The sequence below is a fragment of the Athene cunicularia genome (assembly GCF_003259725.1).
Source record: "Athene cunicularia isolate RWA chromosome 8 unlocalized genomic scaffold, athCun1 chr8_part1, whole genome shotgun sequence".
Taxonomy (NCBI): domain Eukaryota; kingdom Metazoa; phylum Chordata; class Aves; order Strigiformes; family Strigidae; genus Athene; species Athene cunicularia.
In genome coordinates, this window is record NW_020799109.1 from 3,343,296 (window position 1) to 3,359,421 (window position 16,126).

A 16,126-nucleotide genomic window follows, 5' to 3' on the forward strand; every position below is an offset into this window, starting at 1 on the left:
ACACTCATGCTCTTCTAGTTCGAGCAAATTATCTGGAAATGGCAAACACTGCAAGTGGCATGCTAGACAAATAATAAAATGTTTCATACAACTTTCTGAATGCTGACTTCGGTGTATCAGATGTATATTCATCAGCTTAAGCAGCAACGTTCTGATCTTATTTTACTTCGGACCATAAAAGCAATTCACCTAAAAATGTTAACAATACAACAAGGATGTGGCTAAAACTTGGCTTGGCAATTTGGAACTCTGCCATTAAGTTTAGCAGAGAACCCATGGAAAAGGAGACAGCAGCACTATGAGCATTGTTCACACCTAATAGTTATTAAATGAGCAAGAACTTGTAGGTCATCCACAATGTAAACCCGCCAAGCTTTCCCAAGTCAGCTGTATAAATAGAAGGCATAATTCTGTTGAACATCTGTTAAAAATTCACTGTATCTAAGAAAGCCCAAGGTACACAAGTACCTTAAAGTTATTGGCAAGGGAGGGGAGGAAAAACAACCACAAGAACTAATCGACATAAGGTAAACGGGAAGAAATAATGTCATCATATGAACATACGTCCGTGGTGGTCCCCAGTGGCTGAAGTTTGGAGTTTCTTCTCCTTCTCCTTCTTCTCTCTCAGGTAATTCACTAATTGGGGGCAGAACGAGGAGAGGAATAAAAAATTTAAAAAGTATCACCCATGCCAGGTCGCAATTCCTTACATATTTTGTATCTGGCAGTGAGACAGCAACGCCTTCTCACACTGTCCAGTCTAAACCAAATGTGCAGAGTCAACAGACTAGACAGGAATTTTTGTATTTAGGTTTAAATGTACTTAAGGAATGCTCCAGAAATAAACCTGATGGGCAGACCAAATTTATAAGCTGCTGGGTGATATACAAATCTGCACTGCATTTACTCATTCGAAATGACTATTTAAGCAATTAACATTTACTTTCTGATAAATACGCTGTGATTCTTAAAGAGGGATATAAACATGATAAAACCAGTCTAGCTGACCAGAAAGCAGATCATGATGCAAAGTGGGAGAAGAGATCCGGTGTGTTCCATTAAACACCCCAGAAAAGGGTGTTAATTAAACTTTTATACTATACGTGACTCACCTATTCACAGAATAAGAAAGGAAGCATGGAATTGCAGGCCCCCACAGAAAATGTTGAAACAATACATCCTTGCACACATTTTCTGTAGATCCCGAGAGCTGTAAATGCTACTCTTAAACTGCAGATAGGAAGTAGAATGTTGTGCTAGAGAAATAAACCCCTCACCTTATTGTTGAGCCGAGTTCCCTCTGAGGGAAGATTATGGATGAATTAGGGAAGTACTGAGGATTTGAATCAACAGGTCCCAAAACCCAGATCCAACTAACTACCCACTCACCCAAAACTGGTGGGGAAAGAATGGGACACTTGACAGATGTGGCAAATGTCTACAACCAGTGCCAGCTCAAGGTTTCTCAGCACCACTGCCAAGACTAAAATTTCCTGCACAGGCTTGAGAGCTGTGGCTGATCTGCTCTTCCCAGAAGGAAGAACAAAGAAAAGGGAAAACCAAGAGGACAGAGCTAAGGTAAGGAACTAAAGGGAGAGCTCCTTAAGTAGTAATGACCAATGCTGCTGGTCAAGGCTACGTCCCCCTCCTCCAGGACACATCCATACTCCCCTCACGGTGGAGCAGGTGAAGTAGGTGGCAGAGCCATTCACACTTTTCTGTCCCAGTACTTGGGGGAGGAAACATGGGAAGTAAACATTCAATAAGGTTGTAAAGCAAAATTCAGCTCCTTGGACAAAAGTCATAGAAGTGGCCATCCATGTGTATCTTACTGCTTCACACAGCTTTTGATGATTTGATGATAAGAAGACAGTTAAGATCATTAATTGAAAATCTTCCAAAAATGGAAGTCTTTCTCTGTACCTGCACAACACTGTCGTAGGCTGAGCTAAGGTGGTTACTCTCCTAGATTCCAGCTTCTTGGAAAAAACAGAATCCTCCCCTTTTAATTCTTCATTTTCAGTACCTTCCAGATCAACAACAAGCCCAGGTTCTTTAGAGTCAATCTGAAGCTTTGGACCTGAAGAAGAAATGGTATAGATGTGAACTTTGGCTTCCCCTGTCCCTGTGTCTACCAGTTATCACCTTTGGAAATAAACCCCTTAGCTCACCACGTTCCAAATGTGAATGCTGTGTGATGATCAAGAGGCTCAGAGATACAGAACATTTGGTTTTGAAGGAAACCACACGAAATGCTTTTTTATAGCCCCCTGTTTCAGATGTACATGCAGTCAGGCAGTAACAGGAAATGCCAAATCTTAGTGGAGCTGAGACATGCTCAGCTACAATTATGGGCCAGACACTCCTCACAAGAACACACCATTACAAATAGTGAATCCATTCTTTATGCAAGGAGAGCAGTGCAAAGCCCTGCTCCAGCACAGAACGCCAGCACGCTGGGGAAGACTGATGTCATTTTGGTGACATAAGCATCAACATTAATTGAATAACCAGAGCTCCTTGCAAGACTCATCAGGCTGCCACTGTAGCTTACACAGTGTCTGCTGTACAAGATGTAGGTGATAAAGAAAGGAAACAACCCAACCTCCTTTCTCCTGACCAGAGATTGCTATCTCAGGCAGGTTGATATATTTATTTCCCTGATGATGTACCAAATTCTAACCATCCATCTCTGGCCATCTGATAAGGAGAAACTCTGCTTCTGAGCACAGATTACAAAACCAAGGTATGGGGAAATTACCTACCATACAGTTCACTTGCAAACTGTGGTTGTGGTAAAGTTACCTCCAGAGCCTGTCATTTTTTTTTTTCCCCCCCCCCGAAGTGCAATAATCTGTAAAATCGGCAATCAAATGTGACCAAGACAAATTCCTGACAGAAACTACAGGCATGAGCTATTTACTTATGCAGTGAGTCCTACTGTGGACATCAGCTACACAGAAGAAATGATTCTCCCTAAGCAGGACAAAGCTGCAGCTGCTTTCAATATCCCTTGTGACAACAGTAGGTCAAGACTTAGAGGATGAAGCAAGATCATGAAGCTGAAACCTATTTAAGGGCAGACTGTCTTGAGATTCCAGAAGTCTTCATTTGAATATTTTATCATTTAAAAGAATTTGTTTTAGTATAAAATTTAATTTGTAAATATGAAATTTTAAGATAAAAGAAAAAACCTTCTTACGAACCTAAATCCATCTTGTTTTCTGCTCCTGACTGGGTAGTTTCAGTATCAAATATGTCTTTTTGGTAGCCACTGTGTACTGCGGTTCCAGAAAATAGTGAACTTGTACTAGCATTTTCTTCACACTAAACAGATGAGGAAAAAAGTAATTAAAGTTAGAAAGCAACGGTATCAACTTGTACAGAGGTATTTGACATAAACATTGATTTTTACAGCAAACATTCACATTTTCTCAACTACAATCATATTTATTCAGAAAACTATGAAATACTAACTTCTCATTTATGCTCTATATTAAGTAGAGGCATGAAAAATGTTATGTGCAATTGCAATATAAAGCAACTCTATCTTTCTACTTGCCTGTAATCCAGACAAGAAGTTCTTTACTCTTGCTCCTTTGCTGGTTTTGGGCAGCAAATGTATACATTTAATATTGTTCACTCTGGTATAAAACTGTCACTAGAAGCTGCATTTTAGTCTGTTTATGTACATAGTGAATAAAGGGACAAGCCAAACGAAACCTGAAGTTATCGGTGGCTGTGATATTAAATCCTTTTCCACTTAATTTTTTTCATATTTTTGCATACAACTTGGAAGCTGGTGCATGGAAGCCTGATATTATCACTTTTTTGTTCTGCAAGTGAATGAACAAAGTCTCAGAAAAAAAATAATTCTCATGATACCTGAGGAAGACCTATAAATAAGAGTTTTGCAATTTACCTGGAGATGTCTCCTCCTAGTCCTTCATCCACCAGTATGCTTGTTACAATTGCTTTTTCCATATCATTTTTCGCTCAACTGCACTATCATCTGGCTCAAGGAACGGATTTGGATTAAAAAGAATGAGGGAAAGAGGGAGCTCCTTTCACTGACATTGCTGCTGAAGCTCCTGGGCTATTAAAACCACAAAGTGACATTCTGCTTCTACTGACATGCACCACATTAGTACAGCTTGCAAAAAAGTATTGAGCCCACAAGTCAGGGATGGGAAAGACAATACAAGTATAGGATGCCTGTAAATACACCAACCACAGCACATGTCTTATTTGAGCAGTTAAATACACAAACACTAAGTAAGGAAAAGAACTTTCCAAAATGTACAAAAGGATAGACTTGCGTCTGTTAGAGATACCCAGATCTCATCTAGTAATTAAAACTCTAGAAAGACTCCTTACAGAGTTCAGGTCTGGAATATGCCTTGAAGTATGGGTCCCATGGTCAGGGTACAGCACCGAGACCAACACAGCATTCCTTACCATTTGATGTTTATTGAATGGATATTCCAGGGACTGTTTTGGACTTAAGTTAACACTGGATCTTAAGTCTTGTATTTCAGTAGTCTCAAGTTGCTTTGCCCATAGTTCTGTATCGAGGTTCCTCTCTGAAGTGGCCTTCTGTCCATGTGACGCATTATATTTCAAGAAGTCTGAATCTTCATACTCATCATCCACCAACATTTCCCGTTCTTCTTCTGTTTCTTCTGTTCTGGGTTTCAGAAATTCATGCATCTCCCAGGACTCCTTCTCATACTCACTATTGTTTTGAGAAAGCTGAAACGACCTTCCCAAGTCCAAACTTGGTTCATCAACAAGTTCTTCTTTAAAAGGTGTTTCATCTCTGAAACCCTGCAGAAAACATTACAGAAATATAGATTTTACATCATGTTTCTTGCTAACTCTTTTAAAACTATGTTTTATGTTAGGTCCATATTAAAAGTACATTCTGATTTTTAAAGTGAAAATCTTCCACCCTTTGCAGAAAATACGCTCTCTGACTTATGATTTTAACACCAAAAGTAGACATTGCCATTATTTTTTTTTAAAATAAAGAAATTTAAGATGTACAGCTTAGATATTGCTTCAGCCATTAAGAATAACCAATCTGGACAAAAGTTAAGGAATGAGAATTATGACATAACACTAAGAAATCTACAAGAAAAAGTATATATAAATTCAGCCAAAGTGTCTCTGTGCTCCAGAAATATCTGCTATCACTTTATGAATGCATGTACATTTCTTACAATACCATCAGCTAAACAAAAAACAACCTGAGCTTGCTTATGCAACAGTATCAGCCATAAAAATAAAAACAACCAAACCACAAAACCAAACCCAAAAGCCACGCTCCTTTGTCTCTCCCTTGGGTAGTCCATACAATATTCTAACATGGGGGAGAGGGGAAATGGATGACCCACATCCTCAGAAAAAAAAAAAAAAGTAATTGACTGTTCATTATCTGATACCTTTATGTTTTAAATAGAAAAGTGTTCAACTTTCTATTGAATTCAAACCACAGAGCAACAATCAAAAAAACCCAAACAACAAAACCTAAAGAAAAGGTATTAAAACCCATTCTCAAAGATCTTACTCAGTGCTTCTTTTTCTAGAATTTGTTGTGTGCCTCCCCAGTTTCCAAGCTCAATGCTTCTCCCAAAGTGAACAGGGTGCTCGTGAGGTGAGTCTGTAGAGGCGTCTCTGAAATTTTATACCTTGCACCGCTACCATAAAGCTTCTCCTCTCTTTTCTTCAGGCCATCAAGTATGTATGCCCAAACTCGAACCCAACCTACAGATTCAGGGGTCCTCAATCAAAATGTTTTTCCTTCTGCTTCCCACCCCTTCCCAGATTCCCCAAGGTACTTCACTATTTCTGACCTTTACTGTCAGAATCCTGTTTTGTTAGGTTTGTACAAATGCAGAAGAAAAAAAAACCCAGACTCTGCCAAAAATGTTTGCATAGTTCAAATGGGAGGCAAGAGAGAAAACAAGAGACAGGCAAGAGCATAAGGAAACAAGGCAATAATACTAGCTGGCACAAAAGCAGAACATGAGCAATCTAGAAATTAGCACATATTTAATAAGCATTAGATGTTCCTTTAATCTACTTGATCTGTGTACCTCAATCTCAAAAAATACCCAGTCTGAAGAGATTCTAATTCTCTCCATCTTTACTTCATTTCATTTCACTTCGCTTCTGCAGCATCATTCTCCAAACACTTCTGTAAGAGGCACCAACTTCACCGTTGTATAAAACAGTTGACTTAGCTCAGAACCACCCAGCGATTTGTATTACCACCCCCTGATACAGCACTTAGGTATGTATAATCACAGACTGCTGCACTGCAGTAGCAGACGCTACCAATGGAATAGGGAATACTGCAAACATGACAGTAAAGTCTACTGTTGTAGCATATAAAATCTTCAAGGGTTTGTGGGTTTTTTTGTTTTGTTTTTTTTTTTTTTAAGTCAGCTTTGTCAGCACTATGCTAGTGCATAGGAGTGGAAGCCATCATGACACACTACACTTGGCTCTTATATAGGCAGGTAGGATAATAAATGGATGGAAATTTTTTACTAAGCTCTAAGCTACTATCAGTGCTGTCATACACAAGGTAAAACAAAATACAAGCAAATATCTCTGCATTTATTCTGTACAAATTGATCATTCCAGTTTCTATATTCAGCAGGACTTTAAGATAAAATACTTTATTTAAAAATACTTACTAACATTAGTTTTATTTAGGAAGCAAATAAATAATCTGAGCTGGCAGAGAACTAATTGCTCTGCCAGGAACCCTTCCTATGCAGCTGGAAAACAACCACCTTCATTTTACAATAAAAATCAGTAAATATCATATCCAAGCTAATTTCTACATAGTATACCTACATCTTCCCTGTAATACTGCTCCTTTTGGTGGTTCTAATATGCCATTTCAGCATTAAGGATATGTTTGTATCCAGAGTCAGGTATACACATTTAGCAACAAGAAAATCTAGAATTTATTTTTATTACTGTGTTGCAGTTCTGGATGATCCTTTACGTATTGTCTTTTCTGGTCTAAAAAGAATGCTTTTACCAAGGTAAATTAATAAAAATTTGGCAAGGCATTTGAGAACAGATGAAAATTTGAAAATACCCACATCTCTGTCACCCTACACAGGTCAGTACTGCAGTATTATTGCCTACCATCCAGGTATCTGAATTTCTGACTATCTTTAGTGCCTCATCCTCCCATAATAAACAGAATTATTTCTCAGAAAATAAGAAAAATTGAGGAAGAGAGCAAAGAAGTAACTCAAGACATGCAAGAAGTCTATGAAGAAGAACAAATTTCAAGCTTGCCTTATACATTAGACTCCTTTTTTTTTTTTTGTTTTGCTTCATTATAATAAAAAGTGTTCTGCTTCCATACCTTACTTCCTCCTCAAAGGTGAACAAACTACTTACGATTACTAATAACGTAGCATTCCTATTTCATATCCAAGGTAACCCAAGGTATTTTAATGGCATAGTAAATTTGATAAGACAGTCTGGGAACTGCATTGGTAAGTGCTATGCATATGCTTAGTGTTCACAATACAATTAGCATACAGTTAACTATTGGAGTCTTTTACAGAGGGAATCCAGCCTGAAGTCCATCTGACACTTAAGTCTTACGTGAAGGACATGCCACTTTCTTTACTTTAAAACACAATTTCCTGTCTGTATAAACTTAAGCTGAACCAAAATAGTAATGAAATACCTGTGGTGCTTCAAGTATCAGGGAGAAATTAATATTATCTATTGCTTCTGCAGATCCAAGGCTGGTTTTAATGTTGCTGGAATCGACACTGTGCATATTCTCCTCCTCTTTGCTTTCTCCCTAAGAAAGGCAATCAAAATGACGTTAGGAAAATAAGCAAAATTTCCCATATTTTCCAGTAAACTAAAAAGGGAGAGGAAAAACTAGCCATTAGAAAGGTGACAGAATTCTAAAAAAGGGAAATCATAAATGGAGAAGATGAAGACAACAGCTTTTATTCTTAAGATGTTAGTACAGATAGAGTAAAAAACAGAGAGATGCATAAGAAAGACAAATACAAGGATATGAACAATGAAATATCACTTTTTCAAAAAGGAAAGAATATCTTTAACAGCCTTCCTACATTCCTATTTCACCACTCCTCTACCACTTTGAATTACAAGCACTTTCTATTAGATGGTGCTTTAATTAATTTTGCCTGGGTGCCCTTGATGAACAATACTGCAGTGTTCTCAAGTAAACTACTGTCTGTTCCAAAGCCCTGATTCTAGAAAAAGGAAATTCTACTTGAATTTACAGTCTTGACTTCAAACAGATTAAGTTTCTTTGATGTCAGTGGAGCTCAAGCAAGCACTTAGCAGTGTCTTAAAGTGAAATGAACTTCAGCACATATTTAACTGATTTGCTGAATTGCTCAAACCATCTTACACCTATGCATAGGGCCAGGGTGCACGGGTTTGCCCAGACATGTGTTTGGATTCCATCTGGATGTTCTTTCAGGAGAAACTTGCTGGTCTTCCAGTCAGACCTTTTGGATACTGAGCTGCCCATTTGCCAGCTAGCCAAAATTTCTGGACATGTCAAGGTACATGCATAGCAACTTAGTCACCTTCCACACGCATACATACATCTACCCTAAATTTCTTCCCCCCAACAGCAACCCAATCGACACATGTCATAGAATCAAATGGAAAAAAAAAAAATTAAAAAAAAAAAATCAGTCCTTACCACCAAAGGCTTGCAGATTCCAAGGGAAACTTTACCCGGAGGTACAGATTTCAACACTTCCACCGCCTCTGCTAAAGTGGCACTGTCCAAATATGTCTGATTTACAAACATCAAGCGGTCACCAGGTAAAAGCTTGCCCCCACGTTCAGCTACTCCGCCTGCCACCAAAGAGCTGATCACAATGGCTGTTCTTGTTGGATCTAAGGGATCCTGGGGGAAAAAAAAAAAGAAGAAAAAAAAAAAAACAACAAAAAAAGTCAAATCCCCCAGAAAGCTGATGTTTATTTTGAGTATGTAAAGAACACTTAAGCACATTCATCATCTAATGCTACAGAACTGAAGCTTGCTGAGACCTTCAAAAGGACTGTCTACTAATACTGCCAAGGCTTACAGTTTACAAAATGAAAGGTTTGCAGTAGGAAGATATTCCGTCACTTGCCTAATCCATTAAGAAATTTTAAGATCCGAAAGCTGACTGATACCCTGCCTGCCCTCTTACATACAGAGAAACGGCCAGGCCAACCTGCAAATAGAAAAACAACACTGGCACTCTTCCACAAGCCTCCATGCAGCCTGTTACGTGCTAATGTTACATAAAATAAGCATTCTGCATGCCATTCAAGAGCTTCATAGCAGCAAAATTAATGTTAAATCATTGCAAGATTAGAAATCTAATTAAAAATATCAAGTTAAAATTAAAAATCAAACCCAAAACATTCAAGAAATAGCAATATACCTTTGCTATATTACTGCAATGTTCCTGCTTTGTCAAATCTGCATGACAACTCATAAAAGACATTTTCTTCACCCATGAAGCCTCCTTAACAGACAATACAGGGGACACCAACAGAAGAGTAATTAAGATTATTACTGAAGACAGGGAACACAGTAGTGGTGTACACAGAGGAATGTGAAATAGAAAATACTATACACATTGGAGAGGCTATAAGCTGATGCAAAGATATTCACTTAATTTTTTTTTCCAGCATTAGCCTTTGTGTTGTGCCATGTACCATTACTATCACACATTCTGCCATTTAAAAATTAATCTTCAATCCAATAAAATGATCATAAGTAATTATACAGTGGCAGAAAGATACACAAAACAAATTTATGGGTTGTTTTTTTTTTGTTTCCTTGGGTTTTTTTTAAGATTAGAATTAGCCTTTCTCCCCCTTGCTAAGGGCTCATAAAGCTCATGCTTGTATGCACTGGGTCTTCAAATGCATAATCATGTATTATTTTTCCCTCAGGACTTGCATCTTATTCAGGGCATGGGAGGAATAATAAAAAAAAAAAAAAAAAAAAAAAAAAAAAAAAAAAAAAAGGCAAAATTCAAATCACAAAGACCACCATGAATTCAGCACCTCAGTGTTAATTTGAAAACAGGAATGCTTTTTTAACTCTTTATTTTTATATGGCTATACATTGCTTTCCAAGGGAACACGATGGGGGCTTTTTTAAGGTACGTGCAAATACATGAGGCAATGAATGTAATCTCTGTAAATGGCTGAAATTAAGAGTTCGGCAGGAAGAGCCATGCTGAAGCTGAACTGAAGTAAACACGTATTAGTAATAATTCTCTCCTGTTCTACTGCTTAATCCTGCCATTTCATAATCTTCCCAAACACCGAGTATCCGCATTGTACAGAAGAGGCTTCCTTGCGAGTATCATGTCTTGATAATCACACCCAGCAACCTCCCTCTGCTGTGCGATGGTGTTCTGCCTACTGAGCCCGTGCCAATATGCCTGGGCTGTCCGACTGTTTATGCTCGAACCTGCCTCACACAATGCCGAGGGGAAAGGATTTCAGTTGTTTTAAATAGCAGGTTACCCACGTTCTGCATATGCTTTGGAAATTTTTAGAAACAAAACAAACCCAAATGCAGGAGGTCCAGAAGAAGAATACAAAGGATTCCGAGATGTAAAAAAGACAGGTTTTGCTTTAAGAATGTTGAATTTTGAAAATGTAAAGTTATTGCTGCCCTTTGTGTAGGGAGTCAGCCCTGCCTGCCCATTCCGACAAAACCATGTGCCTAACCATCCTCATGACAGCTGACCATAGAACAAATACTTTTTTTACACAGACTTTTGTGATGCTCTTAATTTTTGAGTTTGCTTCAATGCAAAATAAAAAATAACCTTATGGACTTCTTTGCAAAACCAGGATTGTGTTGAGACAGCCATTTTCAAGCAAGTAAGGCACTGTTCACATTAGGAAGGCTTTGCTAATAGAACTAAACCAGCAAGTTTTCCTATCACAGGCTCATCTTGCCACGGCAGGCAAGGTTTATGCTGGTTCCCTAAATGGGTGAATGCTCTCTCAGCAAAACTACACCTTTGCTGATGCAACAGTTTTTATAGTATGACTTTTGCTGGCTTAGCTATATTGATAAAAAATGAACAAAACAAAACCAGCACTCATCCTTACTGATGCAGATAAGCTGACAAAAATTTGTGAGTGAATGACTGGCCCAATGAATTATGGTGCTGGCTGAGAATGCGGGAGAACCAGGTTCAAATTCCTGCTCTGTCTGATCCAAAGCTGCTCTTTTTTGGGTTTCAGATCAGAACCACTTAAGTAGGACATGGGAATCTCACCATTAGCTTCTTCTATGCAGATATTCAAGGTCAGTGGCCTAACTACCATATTTCTGATGAGAAACAGTCCTGCTTCAACTTAAGTTTTCACTGAAATAAAAACATTTTTGGCTTCAATAAATCATGATGTTTTGGTAAGAAATAATTTAGCTGAAAGCGTTCCAACCGGCTCTGATCCTCATGCTGAAAATGAACATTGAGTTCCTGCAAACCTGTGCAGTTCCCATGCAGTAAAGTTTGTGGTTTACCCTCACTGCTTCACAACATGCATGAGCATAAGCCACGTATTGGAATTGCTTCCTGAAGAGCAGCAGCAGAAATCTTCTTAAAAAAGGGGCCCATATTAAAAACCATTGATCAGGCAAATACAAAACAGGGGTTGTAATTACACTGCTGCTTTCAAGCAGAGGGAGCTATTGTACAGGAAGAGAAGAGCAATATAAACTACACAGTGACGGGGCTAAGCCTGTAACGTGAGCAGTGATGTAAAACCTGGAGTGTTTGTTACCAGTGACCGTGAATCGCAATGCGATTGCCATGAGGAACGCAACAAAAGCCACACGTGAAGACAAAGACCTACTGAATTTCAAGGTGTAATCATCAATACATATTCTCTGTAATTTAACATGAGGGTGATTGTAACTGTGGATTGCATCGTGCTTTTCTCATCAAAACAAAAGGAACATGTTTTGTTTTTTTTTTCGAAACCTTGCCTTATGATTTACACTCAACCCCAAATGCACTCTAAAGAAAAACACCTGCTAAAACAAGACAGCAAACACTGAATTCACATTCACATCTTGTAAACAGTGATTACAACTGGACTGCGTGGGTTGCTGCCTTGTTTTTAACAGAAAGCAGTGCTAGCAGCAGGCTAAAAACCAGATTCTTACCTTCTATACTAACTGCAAAAGGCAACTTCACTCCCACAGTGCCCTGATGGACTCTGGGGCCACATCCATGTTAACAGACCAGCTAGAGCCATATGAGGTTACTAAACAGCATTAACCCCTACTGCACACCTACCCTAAGGCTTTTGATTCATTTTACTTGGCTCACATTAAGCCAGATAATAGTGATTTTTAGTCACTAACAGTCAGGACTGGACTTCAGTCTGCTTTAAAGCAAAAGGTTCATTTACTCGGATGTTGTTTACAGGGTGGGAAGAAACTCCCTCCCCAAACCCAGAGCTAAGATGTTGCTGTAATGGTACTCGGCTGGAATACAGAAGTGACTCAACTTTAATAGTTCAAGAAATTATTACATGACTTGCATTACAGCAGAGGGAGTGTGCACAGGACAGCCCCATGCAATGTGGTCATCTTAAAATGGGCATGAACTGCCTTGGTACATTTAAAGATGAACTTTTAACTTCAGTTTACTGAAGGATTCCTTTACACAAATGAATCATTTATGAACAATAAGGAAAGGAATCGGACCGCAAAGTAAGGCTATCAGGAGACAAACGTCCTTAACTCACAAGCACTGACACGAATTCTTTTTTTAAAAAAGAATTACATCTAAAAAAGTTCACCACTCGTATAAACAATGAAAGCTGACCACTGCCATGCACCAGCAGCAGTGCAGGATGCTGGCCCCCAGGTAACCCTTTGAGGAACTAGTATGTTGTAGCTGTTGTCTTTTCCTTTGTGCTCGAGCCAGCCATAGAGTATATGAACTTGTGTAAAATAGTCACAATTTATTCATACTTAGCACACCATATATTTAACTACGCTGAACCATAGGTTTTCCCTTCCCCCCTACTGCTCCTCATCAAAATCCACAAATGTTTCCTGGAGACCAGGTGTCAAATTTTTCTTCTTATTTTCAGAGCCTCATTTGTTCTGGATTCATTTAGCAGTGCAGAGTCAAGCAGGGGCCACTGCAGTTGCTGCCTCTGGGATCCCTGGATTCGGAGCAGCATGAAGCCTCTTAAAAACCTGAGCTCTGCTAAAATGTTAAGAGTCCCAGGAGCACTGAGTTAACAGAGTCATACGGGCAACGCTGCTGCAGCGTGTAACTTCACCATAGCTTCAAGTGAGGGATTCGAACTTGCCATGGGCACCAAAGATTCACGCTCAAGTTCGCTAGCAGAGGTCCTTAGGAAGTAAATCTGGACGTATAACCAATACAGCTTACCTCTGTCCACCACACTGGAAAATTAAAACCACCGACTGACTCTTTCCGCGACCTTACCAGCATGTGAGGTTTCTGCAGCTGCCAAGAGAGGGCACTCCAGGCCAGCCCAGCTCCCGCACTGCCGGAGGCGTTTCATGCTCTGACAAGTCCATCCCCATCTGTCCAGCCCCCAGCTCCAGCAGAGCCCTAGCTATGCGCTGAGGATGAGGAGCAGTCTCTCCAGGCAGTAGACTGTCGCTATAACTCGATTGGATGTAAGCAGCTACCACGTTTTCTGGGGTTTTGTTTGTGTTTTCCTTTTTTGAAGGCTCATATGAAAATGTAAGACAAAGCTGCGGGTGACTGACATTTACTGTGCAAAGTCACTCTCACTTAGTTACAGGCTATATTAGTTTTGGCACCACTTAAGATCTAAATTCAGCTAGCCTGACTTCCTAGAATATTTTAGCTTTCTTCAAGCAACAAACTGCCTGCTACCACAAAAACACTCCTCTGAAAACAGACATCAAAAATAGCATAGCAAAGGATCCCAAAAGAAACAGTTTGAAACTTTTTTCCCTGTACCCATTTTGATTTATCTGAACAATTTTACAAGTGCCAATTTGTATACTGCAGGTTTTTGCGAGAGAGCCAAAACAAACACATGTTAGAGCTCAGAGGTCAGAGCAACTCAGCTTCATTACATTTTGCATGGGACCACTTCCAGGTCTAACATACATATCCATATTTAAAACTCTTCAGTTTGCAAGTGAATAAGATACCAGACTGAAAGAGTCTTAAACACAATGCTGCAGCATACTGTACAAGGAACATACATTCGTCAACACTGAAAAGGACCAAATGCATTTTATGTTGGCCTTACTATTATGCTGAACAAAGGCAGAACTGTGCGTGAAGTCATTTACCTGTATGCTCAGTGAAATTACTCAAAATAGTCTATTGAACTCTCATTTTGTGAATCGTTGCCTTTGCAGAGCCACCCCCCACATACGCACCAACAATGCCAATCGGCTGCAAGAGTCAAGAACAATAAACAACCTGCAGCCCTTCCAAAGGCACTAAGTACTTCCCCACAGAAGGGGAAGAGAAGAAGAGCCACCTGTGAGTAAGGTCCAATTCTGTCCTTAAGGTGGCCTCAGTTTAAGGACTGAGACTCAAGGTCCAAACCTTTTGTTCATTCACCTCAACATATTTACAGGAGCTGGCTGTAGGAGTTGCCAAAGGTACTCTAAAGCCTGAAAAAACATCTCTGAGAAAGTCCACAACTAGTTTTTGTTAGATCCATTGCACAGCCAACCAGACTGAAATTCAAAGTGTTTAAGACTTGCTTCTGTCTCTTCCACTCATATTAGATTGCAGTCAGCGGGACTACTTAGGAAGACAACTACACAACGCATAGCCTCTGGCTGTACCAAAGAAATAAACTGCAGGCTGATGTGCTGAAATAATACAAACTTAAATTCAGAATGGTATTCAAGGAGGAACGCTGAACTTTTCTGTGATGTAAGGCAAAGCACTGGAAATAAAACATAAGTATTTATTGATCTGCAGTGAGGGAATAAAGCAATGAATTTCAGAAGGTCTAGTGTGCAGCCAGCATTAATCAAAACTCCTGTTGTGGAAAATGTCAGCAAAGAAACAGGAATCCACAGAGGAAGAAAAAAAAAACGTAAACAAAACACAGAGCCACACCCAGAGGAGAAGAGAGAACAGCAAAATAAGAGTAGGTGGCACAATGGGTTTCCCACACTGGGCTTTCATCATCTGCGAGCTGAAATCCTATCAGTCTTCTACAGCAAGAATGAACATGGTGGCCAGCAATTACTCAAACCCGCGTAGGTCTGGCAGAGCTGGCAAGCGCTACGCAGGCAGCGTTCATCTGCTGCGGAAGAGGGATATGCAGCAGATAGTTGGGGACGAAAGTGCCTCCAGGGAATGATCAAAAGGAAAAAGATCTTACACACTACTGCTATTCTCAAATAATAAGATCAAAAGATAGGCACTGACTATGGTAGTTTTGAAAGTGTCACCGTGCAGTGGGCTCAGGTGCATGTCACTATCTTTTAATTTATCAAACTTCTCTATCAACCTATGGTTTCATCCGCCTTTCATATTTGCTCTCAACAGAGCTAAAGTCACAGGGATTACATTCATTAGACTCTCTTAATATCTTATACTTTCAGACTATCCAGCTCCAGAAAAAACACACTGAATGCTGACTACAGGGAAAAGCCATAGAGATAAGAAAAAAAAACCCCTGAACTCATAAGGAAATGGAGGAAAGCCGCTGTGTGATGAGATAAAAGAAAGGATAAGAGATGTGTGGGAATAAAGAAAATACCAATGAGCCAAGGGAAAAAGTATAAATGGTATCACCTAACATAACCTACAGCCAGTGGTCTTATTGCACATTCTGAGTTTGATAAGCTTTCAAATTCAAATAATCCCCGAACTAAAAATTCACCTAGACAGCCCAGGAAGCACTTCCACCAGTTAGGTGTGCTGATCTCAGCACAACATGTTAACAGGCTGTGGAAGCCCAGTATGTGTTTTCAAACAAACCAGAGCTCTCTGCACGAAGAACTTGCATCATAAACAGCAACCACATGAATTACGGAAGATTTGCTACAGAAAAAGCTGCAAACAGAAAAGGG

The 16,126-nt window shown here is 39.5% G+C and overlaps 1 protein-coding gene across 2 annotated transcripts in view; it reads right to left on the reverse strand.

Moving 5' to 3' along the window:
• PATJ (PATJ, crumbs cell polarity complex component) overlaps positions 1-16,126 on the reverse strand; it is a 148,003-nt gene that overhangs the window by 93,461 nt on the left and 38,416 nt on the right. For both annotated transcript variants that reach the window (XM_026853925.1, XM_026853924.1), the window contains exons 15-20: positions 8,732-8,941; positions 7,724-7,843; positions 4,459-4,827; positions 3,207-3,327; positions 1,924-2,080; positions 565-636 (exon numbers count right to left, since the gene is read on the reverse strand). In XM_026853925.1, coding sequence (XP_026709726.1) covers positions 565-636; positions 1,924-2,080; positions 3,207-3,327; positions 4,459-4,827; positions 7,724-7,843; positions 8,732-8,941 — 1,049 coding nt within the window. The remainder of the gene's footprint in view (positions 1-564; positions 637-1,923; positions 2,081-3,206; positions 3,328-4,458; positions 4,828-7,723; positions 7,844-8,731; positions 8,942-16,126) is intronic.